The sequence below is a fragment of the Schistocerca piceifrons genome, chromosome 2, assembly GCF_021461385.2.
Source record: "Schistocerca piceifrons isolate TAMUIC-IGC-003096 chromosome 2, iqSchPice1.1, whole genome shotgun sequence".
NCBI lineage: Eukaryota > Metazoa > Arthropoda > Insecta > Orthoptera > Acrididae > Schistocerca > Schistocerca piceifrons.
Genome location: NC_060139.1, coordinates 252,863,626 through 252,889,318, shown reverse-complemented (window position 1 = coordinate 252,889,318; position 25,693 = coordinate 252,863,626). Strand labels below are relative to the sequence as shown.

General features: G+C 37.2%; 1 protein-coding gene across 1 annotated transcript in view; it reads right to left on the bottom strand.

The window, feature by feature from the left end:
- Positions 1-4,295: 4,295 nt before the first annotated feature.
- LOC124777139 (exostosin-3) overlaps positions 4,296-25,693 on the bottom strand; it is a 150,544-nt gene continuing 129,146 nt past the window's right edge. Inside the window, exons 12-15 of the mRNA XM_047252433.1 lie at positions 17,596-17,720; positions 14,682-14,830; positions 12,161-12,265; positions 4,296-4,967 (exon numbers count right to left, since the gene is read on the bottom strand). Coding sequence (XP_047108389.1) covers positions 4,863-4,967; positions 12,161-12,265; positions 14,682-14,830; positions 17,596-17,720 — 484 coding nt within the window. The 3' untranslated portion in view covers positions 4,296-4,862. The remainder of the gene's footprint in view (positions 4,968-12,160; positions 12,266-14,681; positions 14,831-17,595; positions 17,721-25,693) is intronic.

Genomic DNA, 25,693 nt, shown 5'->3' with positions numbered 1-25,693 from the left:
CAGTTGGATCATCATCACTGTTAGAGGCCTGAAGCACATCAATCATCATCTATGTTTAAATTCTAGATATTGAGTTTTGTTGCCTGGTTTGCGTTTTTGATGTCAGAGTGAGACAGAAAGATGCTGGAGCTGAAAAGCTTTTTGTGACTTATGATAACTAGTCACAACTGAAGATGGTAGCATAGCAGCTGACAGTGGTTAAAAATCGATTTTCTACAAATACCTGCAAAGCTGAGGGGGACAAACTACTGGAAATATGTTCATAATTTATCATCAGTTTTTAAGTATCACGACTGTATGTCTCAATTTCTAAAGCTAATTTAAATACAGAAAGTTAATACCTAAGTTTTTAGTTGTGCAAATTATTTAACCGTTCGACTGCTATCGTGCTCAGTGCAGCTTATCACTGCACTGGTTGCCTAATGCTACTACCTGTGCTGAGAGACAGTGTTCCAGCCACTATACTCCGATTAAAATTACTTTGTGATTGACAGATTGCAGTGTAAAGCACAAAACACACAACAGAGAGGGCATGTGGCACTCAAAAATAAACTATGGCTGCTTGATGGCCGACACCAATCACCAGCCCTGCTGAAACTTCAAATTACAAAGTAATTTCAATCAGGGTCTATGGAATACGTATCATCTGATTTTAAGACAATTGTTTTGTGAAAAAAGTTTTATGTTTGCACATCTTACACTCTGATATCTTTGCTCAAAAAAGAGCTGAATTTCTTTTCATTATTCGTCAAAGATACTACGCTGCCTTAAATTAAGTAGGGATTGCACGAAATTGTAAAGAGTTTGTAGAGGAGAAAAAAAATGCATTGCTTAAACTGTATGTATGGCTAATTTTAGCTCATTCATTGCTATGTATGAAATGTAGAGAAATCGAAATTTTATTTAAAATTGAGACCAGAATGATATCTCTTTTCATTCTCAAGTTACTTTTTATCTAGTGGACTGTCCTCTGCAGTGCACCATGTGGAATCATGTGGTCATAACAATCGACATATTCCATAAAGTGTTCAAGATACTGAAATGAGGTCTTTTGCAAGAGATAGCATCCACAGAGGTACACACATTGTATGATGAATATTTGAAACTTTTTTATTCCCCGAGATATGGAAATAACTTGACCGTAGCAGTGAGAGGGTCAGTGGAACAGGCCATGTAAAGTACCTGAGTAGCAGTGGAGCATGATGAGTTAGCTTGTCCACAGCAGTCAAAGGGTTAACTAAGCTAAAGAATATAGACAGTGTAGGAAAAGACAGAGTGCCAGTTACTGTAAAGAGTACACATCAAGTTGCAGACAGGCACAATTAAAAGACACTTACATAAAGCTCTCGGCCACAGCCTTCATCAGTAAAAGAGAGAGAGACACCATTCACACACCAAGCAAGCACACCTCACGCACACACGACCACCAACTCCAGCACCTCAGGCAGATGGAACTGGTTGTCGTGTGCGTGTCAGGAGTGTTTGCTTGTGTGTGTGAATGGTGTGTCTCTCTCTTTTACTGATGAAGGCTGTGTCCAAAAACTTTGTGTGTCTTTTAAATGTGCCTGTCTGCAACTTGTCGTGTCTTCTTTATGGTAAGTAGCAACCTGTCTTTTCCTACATTGTCAAATTTCCTACCTGGATTTTCCATTGTTTGGCTAATAGAGAATTATTACTTATTATTCTACAGTAATGACAATTCACTTAAAACATTAACAAGAATTACTTTTTTGGGGTTACAATAACAAAAGAATGAGTTGAATTAAGACCATGCTTTTCTTTTCTTCATAGAGACAGCAACTCCTATAAAAATGTACAGAAGAGTAAAACATCCATTTTTTTGAATAGTTTAAAACAAATACTCTTTTGTTTTCAATATGATACAAAAGAATGTTGTAAGAAGGATAAACATGCCATTCACTTCTTCCATAGGAAACATTAAGTTTTATAAACTGTGAATAAAAACAACCAAAACACATTTTTAGTTTGCTGCTCAAGAGATGTTGGTTGCACTTGTGCTTACACATAACTCTCACAATGATCATGCAAAATTTCACATGTATACAGCACACTTCAAGAATTCATTTTACAGATTCATACAAATAAAATATGTTCATGTGTAGCAGTAGGAAAAATCTGCATGACAAGTTTAGTAAAATACAAGAAACAGACAAAATGTAAAATCTACACCACAAATACAAAATTCACACTGGTTACAGAACATTAAGCATTACACAGATAATTAAAAACTCATAAAAGTTCTTTGATATGGTTTTATCACAGTACAGCTTTGGTCTATATATAAACTTTTCCACTGGCAATAAAAATTAAATTTTACTTTCATTGTGGGATAAAGTAACCAAATCTTAAAATTATCTTATGTTATAAATTAAAATGTGATGACACATTCATAGATGAATAACAATATACAAATATGACTTCAGGTAAAAAAAAAAAAAAAAAAAAACCAGATAACTAACTGTATCTGTACCTACATTGTTACAGCAAGCGTATCACATTTTATGACATCACTTCAAAAATAGCTTACAATTAAATTGGCAATAATTTGCCACAATCGTTTCATATTAGTTATAGTTACACCTGATTGTTGGCCAATACTCAGCTTTACACATCTAAAAGTAAAAGCACACAAAATATCCTAGCTTTCAACATTATCAGTTCCTTCCTTGAGAAGAAAACAAAGATGAAAAAGTAACAGCAATAAAGAAAATGATGCATAATAAATAAATACACAAATAAAAATGAAAGATTATTTTCATAAACAATTATGCATTTTATTTATTATTGTTTTATGTCACATCATTTTCTTTATTGCTTTCAATTTTTATCTTTGTTCTCCTACCTCTCCTTTTCCTATATATTTTCTTTTTGCCCCCTCTTGGCTGTTTATTGCACTATTCATTTTTGTTCTTCTAATTTATCTTTATTTCTGTCCTCTTTGACTTCCTACTCTTTCTGATCCCATAACAGATGGGTTCTTCTCCTTCTGGGGTCTGAGTGAACTGCCCTTCCTTGTTAACTTTCCCAACATATCCCCCTTTCCTCCTCAAAGAAGGAACTAACAGTCTGAGGGCTAGGACAATGTGTGTACTTTTGTACTAAACACTTTGTCTCCTCAATGTATGTACTGGCCAGTCAAACATTTTTTCAGTTGTCTCAAGTTTCCCTTTTATACAGATGCAGCTAAGCCACTGCTTCGTTAAGTAGTACAAATTCCATTTTTACTAACACACATTTTATTTATAAAAATTGTACACATTTAGAAAATTAGTAAATAAAAATGTAATTACTGGGCTATGAGAATGTAGCTATCACATTCAGTAATAGTTATGGTAACAATTTTATGGCAAAGTTGCACACCAAATGTAAATAATGCATATGATGTTCATCAAAAATTAATGGGAGTTATAGTAATAAATCAAACACAACGTGCTCAAGATATTTAAAGGTACAAAATAGATGTTGGGAGATGAGTTGACTACTTGTGTTCCTCTTGATACCAGAAAAGATATAATTTGTGACAACATAGCTCACACATTTTCTTCTTGGAGGAATGAAGCACATTAACATGGCAGTCCTCAAATTTTTGTAAAACCTGATTTACATTCTTCCTAACTGTGCCATTGTCCCTAAAGTGGTCTTGAGAGCATTCAAACTATTTTATTTGCAATGTCTGATCATAGCTTCTAAAAGGCCAGATAATTAATTTCATTCAGAAATGAACACCTTCAGATGGTTTTGCATGCACTGCTGTTATATGTTTTACTAGCTCATTGCGTGTGTGTTTCTGACAGATTAGGAATTTTAAAAATTGTGATTAAAGAGCACGAATAAAGTTATTATTGATTTTGAATAAACAAACTTTATGCAACTTTCAGTAATGACTGGAGTTTTATAGTGAATCGCTAATTTCCAAAAAATCCAATGTAATGCAGGATAACATGTTTCTTAGCATGTGTGCTGCAAGATACCTGGCAGTTCAAATCAATATTACCTGAAAGTCAAGAAGTGCACTAGTTCATAATCATAATTACCAGTTTTGTTTTGTATAAAATAAACACTGCCACATCTTTTGTTATATTTCAAGTACATAAGCAACAGAAACTATTTGGTCCAGAATTATCAATATGCAGATAGGAAGTTCTGCATATAAAAAGACTGAAGATGAAGTACATAAGCTAAGTGAGATGCTTAAACATTTGACAGTTCAGAAGATATATAACGAACCACTAATGCATCATTGTGTGCCCCCCCCCCCCCCCCCCCCCGCCCTACCAGCTGTTTCAACAACTATTAAAAATAAAAGTGCAATACTGCTCCACCTTTATATCCTTATACTAATATCACACACATACATCGGAAATAACTGTGAAAGACTGTCTTCTTAAATGCGAACAGTACTGTAACTGTACAAGGATACTAAGGGACAGGTTATGGGTATGGATGCAGGATGTGCAGCAAAGTGGTACTTTTATACAAACAACTATGATACATTAACAAAGTAAAAACACAAGAACTGAACGACTGTGTGCACCAATGTAGAGTCACTGATGACTAGTACTTATGCCTTCAATTTCACTGGCCACGAAGCACAATGCATTTTGTTAACAGTTTTATTGTTTCAGGAAAAATCTTTACTATTTAAAGTCAAGTTATTCTCTTTTGAACTTATGAAGCCATAGCCATTGCTGTGGTCATAAATGATGCATTTCTTTACAGCATACTTCTTCCCGCATATTTCTTCTCACAGCTGCAGATGACACAGAAAATATATCAGTTGTTACCTCAAAGTACGCAATCACTGAATGTGAATGTTTCTTGGTACAAGTGCAACTTGGATTTCAAATAAATTTGAAGCATTTCTGTTTATCATGAGGAATTCTTGTCTTAAATAAAATTGAATCAGCCCTAAATTGTGTATTCAGGAGCGGCATATAACCAAATACCTGAAAGAAAATATTCATGGAGTTACTTCAAAGACATTTCTCAGAAAAACAAAGGAAACACACACAAAAAGAAGTTAATGACATATTGTGAGTACAACACAAATAGCACAACTATGACATCAAATCAAAATTTAATGAAAAGTTTTAAAAGGTATAAAATTAAACTATCTTCCACTGCAATATAATATATGACAGCTTTTGTGATTTGGCAATGTAAAAGCTGCATTGGACATCCTAGTGTTTTCACAAACACACCTCTGTCAACACAGGATCTCCCACTTTTACTGCATCTAGGTGAATGTGAAACCTTGTAACCATGGATCTCATTGCAGAGCTCCAAATGTAAAATAAACAGGGAAACAGGGAAAGCTGTCCTGAACCTCAAAGTTAACCCTCAAGTGGGTGCACATTGTATAGTGTGCACCAACCACAAATAACATTGTTTCGTACTGTTCCATTGTGGTAATTGCGAGCCAGTAACTATTCTTTCATTATTGCTTCACATAACATAGCAATATGTCCAAATAATCAGAAGAAATATAAAATAAACTGCAAGCCAGGTGAGAAAAAATTTACAACTCGTGAAAGAAAATTACCCAGATTCTGAGCTAGCAGCACAATCCCACAATTTATCGAGGACATAATTAGTAATCAAATAAGTGGTTGGCAGGGATCTGAAGCAAGTACACAGTTTAATATTTCTAGTAGATCATTACTGTAGAGTTAGACTTGTATGCGGCAACAGAGTGATATAATGCAAGGTTTTTTATTATTGTTCAGTTAAACAATGATTTAGCTCATATAATGTAAGTTTGTTTTGTCATTGTTTAATTAAACAAGATTAAAGTGTGATTTTGCTCATATATGTTCACCTTGGTAACAAAAACGCAGCTATTCTTTACATGTGTACTAAGTATGCAAAAGTCCACTTGTGTTCTAAAAAATGGTGCACTTGCTCAAGGTATAATCTCATGCTCCACAGTGTATAACTAGTTGGTACTCCCTTGCCTCCTTCTGGGCTTCAAACTACCTTATGCAGCCAGTTATGAGGGAAGGGGGGGGGGGAGTGCTATAGTTTAAACATAGACTCGAGCACGGTGCAACTTGGTATTTTTCACATACACAAATCATTGCAAGAAGTAAAAAATCTTAGGACTTGCACAGGACTGAACCTCGTACCTTCGTACTTGTAGTCTGACACAAATGCTTTTAAACACTGAGCCACACCCAATTAAATTAAAATCACAATGACACTGAAAAGAGTGTCACTATTGTGAGTGTGCTTGTATGCCTACTTGTGTATCTGTGAGAATGTATAACTAAATTAGTTACACATGTTTCTATGTGTCACTCATCAGTCGCCTAGTAGTTATATGCCTGTGTATTCGTCCCTTCTCATTTTCACTTATAGAGACAGAAAGGCACAGACAGGGAACATTCATACTTTAACATTCATACTTTAAGTTAACAGGAACCCACCTGTTACAATCAAGAAAAGACAAAGGCAAAGCTTCCTTCTTGTGATAGGTGGGTCTCTTTCAACCTTAAGGTGAGTGATCCCCACCCCTCCCCCAGTCCCTTCCCAATTTTCCCCGACCAATCCTGCTTTCCTCATTGTTAAAGAACTTTGTGTTCCAAAAACTTGGACTAATGTTTCTGAAGTGTTTCTATTGGCAGATCTGGAACTTGTGCTTGCTGATGGTAAGTAAAAATCAGCCTTCTTGTCTGTAATCTACAAAAAATTACAGTGAGGGAAAACCTTTAACATAAAGGTAAGGTCATCTGGCCAATACACTTTGAAATCATGATTTCTTTATGTTCTAATTACTATTAAAACAAAAAGAAAGTGGATACTGGAATAGACCTACGCAAACAATTCCCTCTTACAATGTAGCCATACATACGGTACTGGGTATGGCACAACAGTACATGAAATAAGTATCTAAATGGGTAGCAAAAAGTATGAGAGCTAAAACAGACACAAAAAAAGAAACAGATTAATGGAAGAAATTTCAAATAAAGTCTGGAGGTGGGAGAACACACAGAAAGTGTAAGAAGAGGCAGGTCAGAATGGAAGAACATAAAACAATATGAAACAGACTACACATAAAGAGAGAACAGGGTACAAACAATAACAATGTTTGGGTGGCAAGCATATAAAGAAAACAATTTTTAATACATTAAAAGTAATGCTAGAAATTAAACACAATGCAGGAAATAGGACACAGAGGGCAGGAATAAGGCAGCACTGACAGAATAAATACAGTAGCAGCAGTTGAGGGCAGTGTTAGTCAGCTGAAGCTGTAATAAACAATAGCTTCAGTCCTTAATATTTTAATTCGTAAAATTTAAAAGAACAACCACTCAGCTACTTGTATTGAAGCTGTTGACATAATTACGATACAAATGAAAAGTGGACAAGAGTATCATGCTTTTGATATCATGGTCATTAGGGATGGATCACTACCTCAATGTCACAAGGCTGTAGAAGCAACAAGCTACTGCATTTACCCAAATGCAAGCCCCCCCCCCCCTTCCACCCCCCCCCCCCCCCTCCTGATTTTCGTGGTCCAAAAATGTGCTTGTGGGAACAAAGTCTAAGGACATTTCTGGGGGAAAAAATAAATAAATATAAAATAACTGTCATAAGTAGTTATTTTTCTCAGAAGATATGGTGTTAGGTTAATGTTTCGAGTACTGAGCATTAACCATTGTTTATCATGGGAGAAATTTATATTTAATACTGTGCGCCTTTGACTTTAGCAGTCTTTCAAATATTCACAGCAATAAAAATAAATCTCTTACATACAAATCACTAAATGAGCATTTTTAAGAAATGTGCAACATTTGGCAAGCACAGTACATACAATTTTACATTTGAGAGTTCCATCTACGTTTGGAAGCTGTCAGCACATGTCCATGTGCATACTCACAATGTAACAATAATTAGTGTTTCATTGCCTAACTTAATTTAATATACATGGGTACAAATAAGTTCCACATTTGAACATGAGAGTTCTTATAAATGAGCTTTTATGAAACCTTGTTACTTTCATGAGACACTTCAACCACCACAGATGATCAATACCAATCATACATTATTCGCACTGCATGTAATGGGTGTAACTTTTCTGATGCACCACCTCCCATCTCCTCCCCACCCCCACCCTCACCCCTAATTGCATTTGTGTTTCTTCCACTGACCCCTAGGCCAATAAGAACAGTGCTCACTACAGTGTCTGAAGATGGTACATTCATATTTCACCCTTTGTTTCAGTGTACTTTAGTACTTTTTAGTCTACCTTGGTGAAGTGTATTCACTATACTGCAAAGTTTAAAAGAGAAATGATTTCTCTCACTGAGAAAACTTCAAAGCTTGCTGCAGGTCAGTGTAAATAAGATCAACAAGAGTAACATGAGATGGTGGAAACAGCAAAAGGAAAGAAAAGCTTGTGGCAGCAACAGAAAAACATTTTCTTTGCCAAAATGTGGCCGCTATAACACATTAGAAGTCGTGCTGAATTATTTTGTTAGAAAGCAGTGACAGAAGTGCTTATCTGTGAGTACAGAAATTATCCAAGCTAAAGCACATGAAGCTGCTTGACAGTAGAAAATCACAAATTTCAAAGGAAGCCACAACTGTGTTGCCTGTTTCATGAAATATTGCGGATTTGCTCTTTGTAGGCACACTTCATTTGCACAGAAGCTGCCAGAAAACTATGAGGAAAAACTCATCAAATTTCAAAGTTTTGTAATCAGACGCTGCACTGAAAATAATTATCTTCTTGAACACACACATAATGCAGACCGAACTCCAGTGTATTTTGATATGCCAACAACTTACACAGTATACGCAACTGGGAACAAAAATGTCAAGACACTGCCACAGGTAGTGAAAAGCAGTGCATGTCTGTCATGCTCGCTTTTACAGCTGATGGCCAAAAATGCTATTATTCATTGTTTTTACATGTATGCCATAAAGTGTTATGTAGGTGCTAATGAAAGTGGTTGGTTGACAGAGAATATGGTATTAGAGTGGATTGAACTGGGATGGTAATGTTGTCCTGGTGCCTTGTCAGGTTTGTCAAACGCACTTGTACTAGACTCATACTAGTCTAAGTCTAAAGAGAAAATTAGTGCAGCGATGAATGGATTTGGCTGCAATTGCAGGAGGGATGACATCAGTTATACAGCCATTAGGTGTTTGTTTAAACTAACTGTTTAAGGACTGTTTAAGGACAAACTTCTATATATGTACATACAATGGCTAATGAAAGAAGATGGGCAATTAAGGCCTGCAGGACGTGTTAAGCATGAATACTTGTCTCCAGTGTGTGACTGGATTGACAAATCTTGGAACTGTATCCCAAATAGAACTGTCCATCACACATTTAAAAAATGTTGTGCTTCTAACGCACTTGATGGCACAGAGGACGATACTCTCTATTAAGATTGTAATGACAAGGAATTGAGTGATGATAACTCGGATTCATGTGAGTAATAATTAAAAACAGTACATATATGATTATGACAGTTCAATAAAATTTCTGGTTTGTACTTTTGCTTTCAATTTCTAAATAATTTTCTTTGTAGATCTGTGACAGTATCCAGCCTGTCGGTGAGCCTGTGCTATTACAAATGAGAAGACATGGTGTGTGTTTCTTATGTGCATGTTTATGGGATAGTTATTTACATATTTTTGTACTATTGCATGTTGTAAATTTGTATTCTTGTTTGCCACAATTGGGGATTTCTCCTTAGCACTGTTCTATTTGGTCTATCATAAGCCTGTCTGAGCGTCTGTGATGGTGAAAGAGGTTGATGTTCTTAAGAGCTTTTATGCTAGCATTTCATCGACCGTATAAGAAAACATGAAAAATCATGACCGTTCAAGTATGCTGTGCAGCGACGCTTGCCTGTGATGTCCTCATTCAGAGCCTACCTGCGTGTAGCCCCTAATTATGGCCACCTGTATTCTAGGTGGCTGAGCCCTAACTTGTTTGTGAAACACTGACAGACTTGGGAGATTCTGCAGCAGAAAGATTTTCTGCATTGATGTCAATACTTACAGTTCACACTTTGCAAGGATTACTTGTGCTGGAAATGATTATGTGTAGACAAATTACACTCTTCAGAATGTTTAAAATGTAATCTAATGAAGTACCCTGTCTAACTTCTACCAGACAGGATACAAATCAGTGTCTTGAATAAATAGATTGCTCTTAGACACATTATTTCCTGTAACCGGTTTAACTTTTTTCAAAATTATGTTCCAAAAAATAGTATATTTTTATTAATGAAAAACATGTTATAATGAAACACACAACATACAGGTACACAAAAATAGCTTTTAAAGTTCAAAATAATGAGTTACAAATTTTTGAAGATAACCATCAATAAAATCTCAAGTATAATTGTGCACAAGACTTTGATGAAAATATTATGAAACCTGAATATTTTTTTAGTTTCTGTGTACCTATGGAAATGAACCATTTATTTCACAATGGTTGCTTGTGAACAGAAATCTTAGAGGAGGTGGGTGGAGCACAGTCAATATTTTGTCTCATACCACTGGGGAGCACTTGCCAGTCAACTGACAAATTGTCATCACTTTCAGTATCTAATGTCGCATTCTTCACTTTCTGAGCTACTAAATTCATTGTCAAACCCAAGATCCTTTTTCAAAAGCAGTCCCTAAACAACAATACAGGACAGAGATTGAAAGTGTAGGTTTTGTCGTCAAGTATTGAAAGCTGCACATAGAAAAGACAATACCTAGTGTCTACCATCTCAACCAAAACACAACAGCCAGCTCACAAGTGAAGGACTGGGTGCTCTCTAGTGGCCAAATATTTAACTATCAGTGATAAAATGGATACAAGTGAGGTTTTAGTTTTTCAAAGGTCTGTTCTTAAGTTGCCCAAGTGTACTTGGGATCTGACATTTCTGTCAAAATAATAAAAACAAGATAACTTGGGATTTTATGTTAATGGGTTAAATTAAGTGTGATACTCGGTCAAGCCAAAATGTAACTTTCTTGGAAGAAAACACTATATTTCATTGAATGGGGGAGGGGGGGGGGGAGACTTTGGATGACCTTCAGTTGATAAGGAAAAACTGACGTATGACTGAAATACAAGTTATGGTACAGTCTGTAACAGACATGGTGTTAGCTGCCCTAGTTCCAGTTGGAATATTTTGATAGATATCATGAATTGCTGCCAGTGTTTGCATTGTAACGGTAGTTTTAAGTGTCCAACATGCTAAATATAATTACATGTAAATTACAACAAATAAGTGCTATTCTCTGCAAATCCCTGAAAGGTGATTTATCCATCATATGATGAGCCATATTTGCTTTGGTTTTTAAGTGCAGCTTGAAATGAGAGTATCTCCCCCCCCCCCCCCCCTCAGTTTCATTTTTGGGGTGCAGCATGCATTGGAGGTCAGCTTTCATTTGGGTAAATACAGAAACCATTTTTTCACAAATCATATCAGCATCACGGAAAACCTAAATCAGCCTGTCCAGGCAGGGATTTGAAAGAAAAATTGACTACAGTCATATTTGACAACTGTAGGGCCATATCAATAGTATCCACAATCTGGCAGCATTCTCACAGACAGACACTACATGCTAAGAGTGAAAGGTTGAAACTCAGTGAACATTAAAACTAGAACAGCGATCAAATCTGTTCACAATTCTATTTCTTATTCAAAATTTATTGTTTAGGTCATATTTTGCTGTTGTAATATATATGATTATACTGTAACATTGAACAATGGAAACTCCACGTTGTAAGAACAACAATATTAGGATTAGAATAGATTGCCACTTTCCGCAAAGATGACCCCCTGAGCCGCACACAGACACAAGGAACAGACCATCACACATACACACAGCTCCAACCAATCGTGTGTGTGTGTGTGTGTGTGTGTGTTTTCTTTGCTGAGGAAAGCTTTGGCCAAGGGTTATATGTGTGATGGTTTTTTTTTCCGTTGTGCCCGTCTGTGGTTCAGTGGGTCATCTTTGCAGTGAGTTGCAAACTATACTATTCCTAATATTTTTGTAATACTGAATTATTTTCTGAATTCTACTGACGCTACAATGCTACGCAACAAAGGCCCCCATTCAACTCAAAACCTACTACACATAGAAAAATATGCGGGAAAAGTTCAGCTGTTGCAGACAATACCTCTGTGAAAAAATTAATACATTTATGTCTCTCTTGGAAATGAGTATCATCCTCAGAAAGTGAGACAGGACATCCAGGGCAGCGGAAAGTCCAGCGGGAAGTCACCTGAAAAAAAAATCAAATGAGTAAAACATAAAGTAAAATCATTTCTACATTTACTTAATGTCACAATAGTGGAAATTCCAGGATGGAAGAAATAAAAATATTACAAATGGCAACCAGTTGTCTACAGCCGATTTAAGTCTGAGACTTAGGCATATGTAACAGCACAGACACTTAATAAGTTTTCAAGCTTACCACTCTTTTTCTAGTGATATTATACAGTACATCTAAACACATCCACTAACAGTCACAGCAGTACTTTTTTACGTCAAACAGACAGCTTTTGAATGTTGTAATTTATGTTATTAATACAATGTTGATAATATGAATCAGATCATTTGTCAAGATGATGCAGTGATCTGACAGTAAAGACGTTATTTACACTCGTGATTCAATCTGCTTTCTCACATGGTTCACAAGGGCCTCAGCAGAGTGGAGTTGAGAGGGGTCTACCCACATTTTGTTGCTGGGAGTGATTTTTTTATTGGCCCTATTGTTTTCTCCCATCTATTCTTTGGAGTGATGAAACCTGTCATGATCTGATATGTTATCTCTGATGTTTGCAGAGTAGAAGTAACTTCAGCAGTGACAAAAAGTATTTATTAAAAATGGATTATTTATATTGCAACAAAAATAATAGAAGTGACTACAGCAGACTTTCACATATGTGTTCAATATAAAATGTATCTGATGTGCCAAAGGCACTTCCAATTACAACAAATCAGACAATCCATACCACTGCAAAGAAAGTCTCACATCTCACTGTATAATTTTCTTCTAACATAAGAAATTACATGATATTGTATATCAGTCATTCATTAACCATCTCAATAATTCTGTTATTTTTGGATGACAAAATGACACACACTGAAAACCTGTTTAACCTTCCAAAATTTTTACTGGTGTCCCTATGGTAGAAATATCATCTTTACTTTAGGATAATAATATAATTTCATGTGACGGTTGCAGATTAGACTGGTAACTGATCCTCACTTTCTTTGCATGATTCATACCACTGGAAGACATTACAGCCATGTGAACAAAATGGAAAGGAGCCTATATGATGGCAACAGAGTTTTTATTTCAAATGGCACATACTAGGAGTATGTATATCACTGTAAGCTTTTCCTATAGGTACTTTGTGTCTGAGGTCTACAGAGAGAGAACAACCTGCATCCCTTTATATATATATATATATATATATATATATATATATATATATATATATATATATATATATATATATATATATATATATATATTTTCTTGACATTGGACAGGGGTTCCATGAGATAGTGCAGTGATGGCCTGGTTGACAAGTACATGTAACAAAAGAAAATCATGTAGCCAGCTTACTTACTCCACATCTGAGTATAACTGTATATGCATTGGCTACTCTAAGCCAAAGGACTGGAGCTCAAACACTGCTAACTCTTAGAGGGTACTTATCCTACAATGGTTAGCATTGCAGCCATCTTTTTATTTAAAGCAAATGTACAAGATAGTCAAATGGTTACACTTATTGGTTGTTATTTATCAGTTCCGGCCATGTATATTTTGCCACCAAATCAGGATTTTCCCTATTGCTAGTGTGTTAAGAGCACGCACAGAGAAAAGGCTACCTTGCATAGTGCTTTCCCTAAGACTGTCTTTTGCTGCTACGTAAGCAACATCACAGTCCCCAGTTCCCTCAAGCTTTAGTATTTAAAAAATGCTTTCCTTTATTTTACATATTCAGGAGGGTGCCTTGCATATTATGAAATTCTCTGTTCTTATCATGACATCTCATTTTTGTAGATGGTGTAATGTTCTACATCACACATGGTGCACACATTTCAGAACAAAAAGTTGGAATAGGACTTTAAATCAGCAAAAATAATACTGATATCACAAGATGCTTTTAATATAATTAAAATATGGGTTTAAAAAAATACTTGGGGTAAACAGCTTGTTGCATTTTGTCTATGATCAGTTTGGACTATTAATCGAGTCAAGATGGGCCTCATTAAGTCCCCCCCCCCCCCTACTGCACCCCTTTCTCTGTTCTTAAAATTCTTTCAAGCCTGTTTTTCACTAACTGAACTTCAACCCATCAGGGTTATGCTACTCTTCCCTAAATCTGTATAACCCCTTTGCAATACCTGTTCAAAACCTTCAGTGATATCTCAGAGCCATTTTCTCTCTTTAAATGCTGTCATCTTGTCTACCTCATAAATGTTTGTTACTTTAGTTGTTGCAGTCTCCATTCTTTATTTCAAGTAGTACTGACTGCAATCTTTTAATAAAAATGCCACAATGCTACATGGTCAGAAGATAACAAGGATTTGAAATTACAAGGCACTAATATCGGTATGTGCAAAGCAGATAATAGACAAAAAGCAGTAGGTAAAATTGAATAATTTATGTCAGTATTACTTACTTTTACAGGAGGCTTTCTAGTGATATGAGAAACTAGAAAATTCATAGCAATATCCTCACAATTCATATATTCATCCACTTTGTCTCTTATTGCTTGAGGAAGCCAATATGTGTAAAGGTACGTGTAGTATTTGTGAAAAAATGCAGCACCTGTAAACAATAATGTTACAAGTGTGATTAAATGGCATAAGAACCACCATACATACTTATCAGCAAAAAGTGATGATAAGCAAGAAAGAGAAATAAAGTTTCATAGTTGGAAGTCTGAAGTAAAATACATGGGGTTTACACATACTGGGGTCATAAAAAGGACCTCCTATAACTTAGGAATTACAACAACTTTTTCTTATTTCTTTAAATAACGTATGTTACAGTATGACTTTCTGCTGACATTGAGGTGATTAGAAACATCCCACAAGCTCAACTGGACAAGAATGGAGAAGAAAGCCCATCACACTTTGTTAAAGGAAAATTCGTGGAGTTAACAAACATACCAACTTAAATCACATTGACCATAAATGAATTTGACAACCTCTCCTCCAAAGCATGACTGCAGTGTATTACCTTCTACGTCTTATTGTTCAGTTTGGCACGGAGAAATAATGCAAACTGTATGTAGAACTGTACCTCTGAACAGTTCAGCAACCCGCCAAATGAGAAAATAGTAAAATGTTGTCTTCTCACAAAGCACAGTGTTGTGTATTTCACAATTTTGTGGCAAAAGCAGATTACTTAGCATTTAGAAAGCAACTTCAGAATTGTGAATACTCATTGCGGATTATGACAGGGATAAATATTCAGTCTGCACTTGCTTTTGTTGCACATAAATGGTCTGCCATCATACACTTCCTGACAGAAAAAGTAAAGCACCCAGAAGGGGGAGGGAGGGGGGGAGGGGCAAAACGAAATGAAACATCACGGGTTGAGAGAGTATATGATTTAATGTTAGTGATTACTAAATCAAGTCAAATTTATAGATAACTTGGCAGTATGAGCCCATGTATTGGTTTGATATTGTACTCCCTCTGACCTGGATGCATGCAATGATTCAGTTACGAAGGGTGTTAAAAAGTGGTTACAACCTTTCCTGAGGCAAACTGGCCCACAACTGTTGTTACATCTGAGTTGATCCCACACATTTCACCGAGGACACATCCTGGCCATAAGAGTACCTAAGCAACATGCAGAGAGTTCATAGGGACATGTGCCATGTGTGGATGAGCATTATCCTATCGAAAAAATGGCATCACGATAATGTTGCACAAGGGATAACACATGAGGATGCACTCTGTCTGTAACATACTGTTGTTTGCTCTGAGTTTCTGCAATAACAACAGCCATGACCTGAAATCATACCTAATAGCTCCACACACCAAGATACCAAAGGTAACACTGCTCTGGCTCTCCAAACCACAGCAAAATTGGGACCTCTCCCGAAGTCATGACCATGCTCACCGGCAATGGTCATTTGTTGTGGTGCAGAACTGTGATTCATCACTGAAAATAAGATGTGCCACAGATTTGCAGTTTGCTTCCCAGTAACAGAACTGCTCCAAACACAGCCATTTTTGTTGTGGTGCTAACAGCAGCCTATGCAAGGGACAGTAATTCCAAAGTCTGGCTGCTGCTAGTCTCCAACCAGTCTCACACAGGGTGACACACAATGTTGCATGGAGTCCATTACTCGTTCTCAGCAAGCAGTCACAGATGTGAAGGGATTACAGTATGCTTGGTGCACAATAGTGTGATCCTCCCTTTTGGTGGTCAGACATGGTCAACAGGAATCTTGACGACGAATATGCCTGCACCCACATTTCCAGGATATTGCCAATTTCACCTGTGGGTCAAACAGAAACCAACGACTTCTCGGAAGTTCACTTCTTTTGTCAGTGTATAGCAACGAAGTTTCCTGCACTTGGAGTTTTGTTGGATCTGCCGTAACCATACAACTATTTCAATTATAAGCAGGACTTCAGCATTCTCTTATTTGTTTTCATCTAAACAAACCATTTACAAATTAAAGTGGTCCATAAAGGGTTCAGTATGGCTTCACTCTTCAACATGTATTTATTGGATGTATGAACAAATGTTTCTTATTTTTTCTGCCTTTGTTGTTTTACTTACTGGTGGGAACCACAGACACTCATTTAGTTTCACTCTGTATTTATAACCCTCAGAATTAACCCACCACAAACAAACAAATGCATGGCATCCCTTTTCAAATTACACGTGTTTCTCATTAGACCACTCACGTGTAGAGTAAATGCAAAGCTAAATTTGAACGTGTGTGATAAACGGAATCTTTCGACAGTGAGAGATAGTAAAACAAATTAACAAACAATCAGAACAGCAGAGAAGTGAGCAGGGGTTGCACTTGTCTCCCTGACTGGAATGAGTAGACTCTGGTACCTGCAAAAGCTGGCTAATGCACACAAATCAGAGGCACATGTGACTTGTCACCACTGCATCAACAAACAAACACACACACACACACACACACACACACACACACACACACACACACACACACACACACTCTCTCTTTCCCGAGTAAATCTCTCTCTCTCTCTCTCAAAAACACTTATGAAGTGTTAAAGATCTACATGTATGTTATTTAAAATCATAATTATGACCCATGGAACATGCACTAAACTGACAGCTGTGTGTTAGATGGGCAGTACGAACAACAAAACACAAGCCTTATTTATACTTTGGGTGCCTTACAATTTCCTCTTGTCACTGTCCCATCACAATAGTGTGTTTAACACCACCACCCTCCTCCTCCTCCACCCTCCCCCCTTTTCTGCATTTATTGGCAATATGCATCCATAGTCATCCAACTAAGGAGAAATTTTAAGAGAATCAATTAGTTAGCTATTTTTTCTTAACTACTACTATAGACTAATTCCACTTACCAGTCAAAACCATAGAGAGTTCACAGGAGTAGTTGGAATTGTACAGCCATCCACTATGGTTCAGGTCCCATGCATGATAACGTCCAGGAAAACCGACAACACGATCCCTTTGTTCCCGCCACACTCTGAGGCATGTAATAAAACACTTCCATTTGTAATTACTGTTATCATATAAAAGCAGCCGTATAAGTAGTACATGCAATGAATGTGTGACCTCGGCATACAAATAATCACTCTGAAGCCATTTAAAAATGAAAAACATGGTCACACTAAAATAATAAATAACAAAAATGCAGCAGCCCAAAGGGAACCATATTCAGAGAATACAGTCCTAATCATCAACAGCATAAACTATGGCAAGAGCATCAGAGAATTACGAGTAATATGATATATTTTCTATCTTATTCCCCCTCAATTTTAAAATAAGGAACCTATTATTTCAAAAGCTTAATAATTACCGTATGCTGTTTAAGCCTGCCCCCATTTCTCCTGTTCAAGACTACAGCTTGTTGACCAAAAGTGTATGTGTCTGAAAGCATGGCACATTATCACCTTTTGTTATGTTTCCATCTGCTTTTCAGTACCTCTTCTAGTTTGTGAGTGAATATTCGTGCTAATATACATAATTACATTCGATTCTTGAGTTCCTACAATTCACTAATTTTTTAAAGAGTAAACTGCAACTGCTCTTCAGTTAAGAACCTTAAGATGTGACTTCTTTTGAAATCAAAATAATAAATTTGATGAAAAGTTATACGTGAAGTACAACTTAAACAAGTGGTGCTCTGAAGCTTGCAAAAACACACACACACACACACACACACACACACACACACACACACACACACACACACACACACGCTGTCAAGTAGTGATTACTTCTATTTATTGCCAGATTAGCAACAGGGGCATGCCCACAGCAGCAGCATCTATGTTACTAAAAACTACCCGTCAATAAAATGAAAATAACTCATAAAATTTTCAGATAAAATCAAACTTGCACTTCAAAAAACTAACTTGACAATAAGCTGCAGAACACACAACGCAGTACAATCACAAATTTGTCACTCCTTGAAACAGTCCTGTTAATTAACCCGTTCAGGTCTTGAACATCTCTCCTAAAATTAACTTGATTCAATATTTCGGCAATGCACCTGTTCACCATTTGCAGGATTGTGCTGGTAAATCCTACGAAGTCTCGACTCATTCAGGTGTTTACTATAAGTTGAAATAACTTAGCTATGATAAAATGTACATTGACAGATAAGAAGAAGGTTCAGAGAACATCTTCATCTCACTGGCAAAACCTTTCTTTGTTTAGCTTCCAGCTGAAGGAACAAAACCACACAGCTGGTGACATAACAAACTAACTGTCAATCCTACACACTGCTGAAAAAGGCAGCCTGCTAAATATTTTGGAACAAATAGAAATTTTTAAACATTTGACAAAACATCTTGAAATTATTTTTGAATGAAAAGACTGACATAAAAAGCAAAAATTTCATCGAAAATTTCCACAATATTCTCATAAACCTAAAGTGATGAAAACATACCTGTGCCACGCACCAGCAATCCTTGCGACTTGTCCTCTAGTAATGAATCTACATAGTTTGTGCTCTTTTGGCCGCTTCTGTCAGAATGAATTCTGTGTTCCTATGTAGCGGTGCCCACAGAGGAATGGGTATTTAAGGAGTAGCATAGACAGTACAAGAGAGAGACTCCCGGACAAGGAAATGTGAGTGCAGTGTGGGGACCTTGGCTCTCGGTGGCTTGTTGATAATGGAGGTGGGCCTGTGGCTCTGGCAGAAGGAGCAATGTGTGCTGTCAGCTGCCTGCCCTGCCCTGTGGTCTCTATTCTGTAATATGGTGCTGGGCAGAGCTTCAGAAGAGAGTCGATACTGCAATGACTTCACTGCAGAATAACACACAGTAATGGTGAGAATTTCTTTGTTCATTTCCACTATTTTGCTTGTGTGGGCTTGAAATTTTGTAGATATTGTCCATTAAGAGGTGACTGCTGCGTGCCCATTGTGTCTCATTCCACCCATGTTCTGTATCGTCAATAAGTGCCGATATTACATATTATTATTATTATTGGTAGACTATCTGCTAGTACAGTCAGTATCGCTGGTATTCAGTTGCAGCTCTGCAAGAGCGATTAGCTTATTTGCATTTTGGTCCATCTCTCTGTGTTATTGTTTGAAGGAATTTTTTATTATTATTATTATCTGCCATGTACTATGCAAGTTACTATAACACGCTGTGTTTCCAACACAGCTGGTCTTGTAATTGTATTGCGTGACATTTAATGGAACCTACTGAGTGACTGCTGGCAAATTAGCCAGTATTGAGTTCAACAAATGCAGCTCATATTAGCACATAACTGGTCCATGCTCAGAAGGTATGGTGAAACTGTTGGGCAACTGTTCGTGGGTCTTGGCACTGCTGTCATATGTAGGACTTACACAAATTTAATAAGCTTACTTTAGTGTATAATAATAATAATAATAATAATACAAGATGTACAACTTTGCTTCCGCCGTTTGCCAATAGGTGGCAACAACGGTAAGTAGCAGTTGAAAGAAACAGATCGCAGACGTCAGGCAGTTAGCTTGAACCTCGGTCAACATAACCTCATTCAAACATTAGTCAATTTGTGTCTGCATCAAAAAGTTGTTCTCTATTAAAAATGTGAGTTTACGAGCCTAATTCTCTTCATTTGCGGGAGGTGTTACTGTTTTATTTCAATATGAAGAAAAAGGTGCTGAGTCTCATCAAATGCTCTCAAGTATGTATGGTAAGGACACTATTAGTGAATGAACATGCCGTGAGTGGTTCCAACGCTTCAAGAACGGTGATTTTAACGTCATAGACCAGCATAGTTGTGGAAGACAGAATGTTTCCGAAGATGCAGAATTGGAGACATTGCTGCGTGAAGACTCGCGTCAAACTCCAGAAGAATTGGCACAATTAGTGGGAGTTACACAGTAAGCCATTTCAAAATGTCTCAAGGCTATGGGCATGATTCAGAAAGAAGGCACTTGGGTCCCGTGTGAGTTGAAACCAAGAGACATTGAATGGCATTTGTGTGTTTGAGAACAGTTGCTTCATAGACAAAAATGGAAGGGATTTCCGAATCGCATTGTGACCAAGGATGAAAAAGGGTTCATTACGATAACCCTAAATGCAAAAAATCATGGGGATATACCGACCTTGCTTCCACGTTGATGGCCAATCCGAATATACACGGCTCCAAGATCATGCTCTGCATTTGGTGGGACCAGCTCAGCATTGTATACAATGAGGTGTTAAAACCAAGTGAAAAAATCACAGGTGCTCATTATTGAATGCAATTAATGCGTTTCAGCAGAGCATTAAAAGACAAATGGCCACAATACAGCGAGAGGCACAATAAAGTGATTTTGCAAAGCTCGACCCCACATTGCAAAAGATGTCAAAACGTACTTGGAAACGTTAAAATTGGAAGTCCTACCCCACACGCCATATTCTCCAGACACTGCTCCCTCTAACTATCACCTGTTCCGATCAATGATGCATGGCCTGGCTGACCAACACTTCCGATCTAATGAAGAAGTCACAAATTGGATCGATTCATGGATCACTTCAAAAGATGAACAATGTTTTCGACGTGGGATTTGTACACTGCCCGAAAGATGGTAGAAAGTAGTGGTCAGCGATGGAAAATACTTTGAATTACATATGTGGAACCAGTTTGCTTCATTAAAGCCTCAAATGTTGGGGAAAAAATGGTGGAAGCAAGGTTGTACACCTTTCAATAATAGTAATAATAATGATGTTTGTAGCACATTAATTAGACTATTATGTCACTTGATTTGTTCGCTGTATTAAAATTTCCATCAGGTCATAAATTTTAAGTTCCATTTATTAAATATTTTCAGAACTGCTTAAAGTCTTGCCTTGGCGAACTGATCACATATACTTTCTTGTGTGTCAGTAAAGCTGCCTTTTATTATAAGAGTACATCTTTACTAGTTTTGAGTACACTTTATTTAATATTGTATGGTTGCGTAACTAGGCAGCAGGCCATGATTAGAAATTATTTTGTTCAAATGATGGTTAAATGAGAGGTAGTGGAATTTTAATTGTGGTTAGAATAATAATTTGGGCCACTGCTGTTTTTGATCAGACCAAAACTGTTGCTTTCCTTCCAACAAGCGGTGCCATAGGGACACACCTTATCAACCTATCAGTGCATGCAGCTGACCTTTTAACCAGCGGCACAGCGATTTCACAGTTAGTCATGATTTCACTACGCTCTTATATTGATCTCACCATACATCATTGTCTTGGTACTAGATTCACTGTGTCTTAGGTTCTGATCTTGGTTAACTCACTGGACTTGTTATTTCGTTGTGTCAACTCCATTGTCTTTCCCTCTCATTGTGTCCACCTGTTTACTCTCGGTGACTCGCTGATGAGGACTGCGGCAAATCAGCCAGTTTCTGTTGGTTTTCAAATCATTCATGGTCTTGTCAGATGCTGGTTACTATAAAGTGTTTCTTCCCATACTCAAAGAACTGAGTAAGTTATCCTTCCCACTGCCCATCCTGGTCTCATCACAGCTTGTGCTTTGACCCTGATCAATGCGACATTAAAAACTAATCTTCCTTCCCATTGAACGCACATTCACTTCTCCATCTGTAAAAATATGTACTGAAATTTACAGCTATGGTCAGAGACAGAAAAAAATGTTTCATTTTTTGCTTAATTTCTTCAATGTAATGTTTACACAATTTGGGTTTTTTCTGCTTGCAATGTTATTTTCTGATGGCTTCTTTTTGAATTATGCTCTTTACCTTTTACCTCAAATATCTAGGAAGTAAGTTAAACAAGAAAGGGAACAGCAAGGATGAAATTTTGCAGGGGATAGAAAATTGTTCACAATTTTGTTATTGTGTACTGGACATAATTAGAAATTGGAAAACATCTGAAAAAGAGCCTGATATAAAAGTCATTATTTACTAATTCTGATCTACGGATCAGAATGTTGAACTTGGACAAAGAAAGATCTAACAAGGGAACATCCCCATTGCATCCCCCTCAGATTTAGTTATAAGTTGGCACAGTGGATAGGCCTTGAAAAACTGAACACAGATCAATCAAGAAAACAGGAAGAAGTTGTGTGGAACTATGAAAAAAATAAGCAAAATATACAAACTGAGTAGTCCATGCGCAAGATAGGCATCATCAAGGACAGTGTGAGCTCAGGAGCGCCGTGGTCCCGTGGTTAGCGTGAGCAGCTGCGGAATGAGAGGTCCTTGATTCAAGTCTTCCCTCGAGTGAAAAGTTTAATTTTTTATTTTCAGACAATTATTATCTGTCCGTTCGATGCGAGGTAACTGCGCCATAGTATGGGGACGCTACACCTAAACAAACATCAGAACACACAACGTCAGTCGACTACAGCGCACGGAAGAGAGAGTATTCCTGCTAACGAGACTCCCTGGCTGACAGTTGACTGTTCGCTACTTTGGACGAGAGTGCATTAAATACGTGAGATGTATTCTGTGCGCAACATGAATCCAGCAAATATTGCTCGCTACTTCAATAACAAGGTCAATGAATATTTTCCAAACTGTAAGGAATCGGAAAGTTCCTTAAGGGATCAAACGATTGTCGAACATTTGTATGATTATTTCCTACATTTGTTGATAAACAGTACGTGTGGTGATGACCTTGCTGATTGCTGCGGGGCTGTATGCACCAGATGATGAGATTGTTGACAATCCATACTAAGAACACGAAGAGGAAATACTGCAACTTCAATCTGATGGTATTTCTTTGGGTTACATGAAGGAAATGCTCCAATACAGGTTACTGTCCAAACCAATTAAAAGATGCAAATATAGATTATGGAGTGAAGTAACAAATAAATTTAAGAAATTTAAAGGGATGGAGAAAAAAGCACAATTAAGTATTGCAAAGAAGTTGTGGAACGAGGTGGAACCCGAAGACAGAATTTCAGTGAACTAGAAAACCTTGTATACCGACAATTTATTAAGTGCAGTGCATGATACAGACCTACAGATTTGGGGATTGTATTATGCTAAACAAATCGGCCTGGACTTCAAGGCTTCATCTCACTGGCTTGTCACGTTCAAAATAAAATACAAAATTACGAGCAGGAAGATTATGAAATATGTAAGCAAGAACTATGCGAATAAACTGGAAGAACTTTTAGAGTGTTCCAAGACGTTTCTTGCAGAAACTAACGTCAGATTCCAACAGTATGAAGACGCATATATTATCAACACAGATCAGTCCGGTTTTAACTATGAAATGAAATCGACCCACACGTTATCGTTAGTTGGAGAAGGCGACACGGAATGTACTGTAGACCAGCTGCATGCCACTTCACATAATTTTACCGTACAATATGCTCTGAACTAAGTAAGATTTCTTTTACCTACATTTTATTTATGTTTGCAGGGAAAAAATGGTGTATTTGGACCGCAAGTTCAGCAACAGGTGAACAGAGTACTTGCGCAAACGCCGAATGTCATTGTGAATTGCAGTGCCTCAGAAAAAATGGACAAAAGACTAGTGAAAGACTTTAATGAACGTGTGATTGCTCCTTATGCAGACAAAGATTTTGCCTTACTCCTTGACAGCTATACAGGACAGAAGGATGAGGCATTGTACAATTTTAGTGTGGGAGTAGACGTTATTACCATTCCTCCAGGTTGTACACCTCTTGTGCAACCGTTAGATGTGTTTGGTTTTCGGTAAGTGGAATACTTTGTGAAAAGATTCTATGATTTTGCGAAGCTGCACAGGTACACAGAGCAGTATTGTTTACGTGATCGTGTGTCAATTATGAAAGTTCAGGCACTCACACATAATCAACTTCGCTCTCCAACATTCCAGGACACGTTCAGATTTGCTTGGACATATGCAGGAATTGACGGTCTACACACAGAAAAATTTGAAAACGTTAAAAACATATGTTTTGACAGAGCACAGGGAAAACTGTGCGACTGTGAAACTGTTGCATTCATTTGTTGCAGTTTATGTGACAAACTCTTATGTTTTCATCACTTTTTTGGGAGTGATTATCAGATCCACAAGGAAATCTAAATCAGGCAAGGTAGAAGAATCTTTTTATCCATTCGCCAAGTGTACAAGATAGGTGGGTCGACAACATATTCCTGTCATGTGATGCACATGCCGTCACCAGTGTCGTATAGAATATATCACACGTGTTTTCCTGTGGAGGAATCGGTTGACCTATGACCTTGCGATCAAATGTTTTCGGTTCCCAATGGAGAGGCACGTCCTTTCGTCTACTAATCGGATGGTTTTTCGGTGCGGTCGCAAAATACTGACACTAAACTTATTACACTGAACAGAGACATCAGTGAACGGACAGATCATAACTTTGCGAAAATAAAGAAAGTAAACTTTTCATTCGAGGGAAGACTTGAACCAAGGACTTCTCGTTCCACAGCTGCTCACGCTAACCACGGGACCACGGCACTCCTGAGCTCATACTATCCTTGATAATGCCTATCTTGCGCATGGACTACTCAGTTTGTATATTTTGCTTATTTTTTTCATAGTTCCACACAACTTCTTCCTGTTTTCTTGATTGATCTGTGTTCAGTTTTTCAAGGCCTATCCACCGTGCCAACTTATAACTAAATCTGAGGGGGGTGCGATGTGGAGGTTCCCTTGTAAGCAGAATACAACAACATAGAGATGCTTTCTACAACGGATCCTAGATAAGATGAGAAGGTACAGGATAAGAAGCAAGAAACTATGGAGAGACATAGGCTTAAATGATTTGGCCACACTAAAAGACTGGGACAAGGAAGACTTCCAAGAAGAGCCCTAGAATGCAAAGAATATTAAGGAGACCGCCCGGAAGACCACAAATGAAATGGAGATACCAGGTGAAGAATTTTTATGTCTTATATTGAAATGAACATGCAACTATTAATTATATTATAAAACTGACATAAAACATCTCATTTATTTTCCTTTACTTAGAAAAGAAAATTTACTTCAGACCTCTTAAAACTAACCAATTACAGAAGAAATAACTCTGCATCCAAAC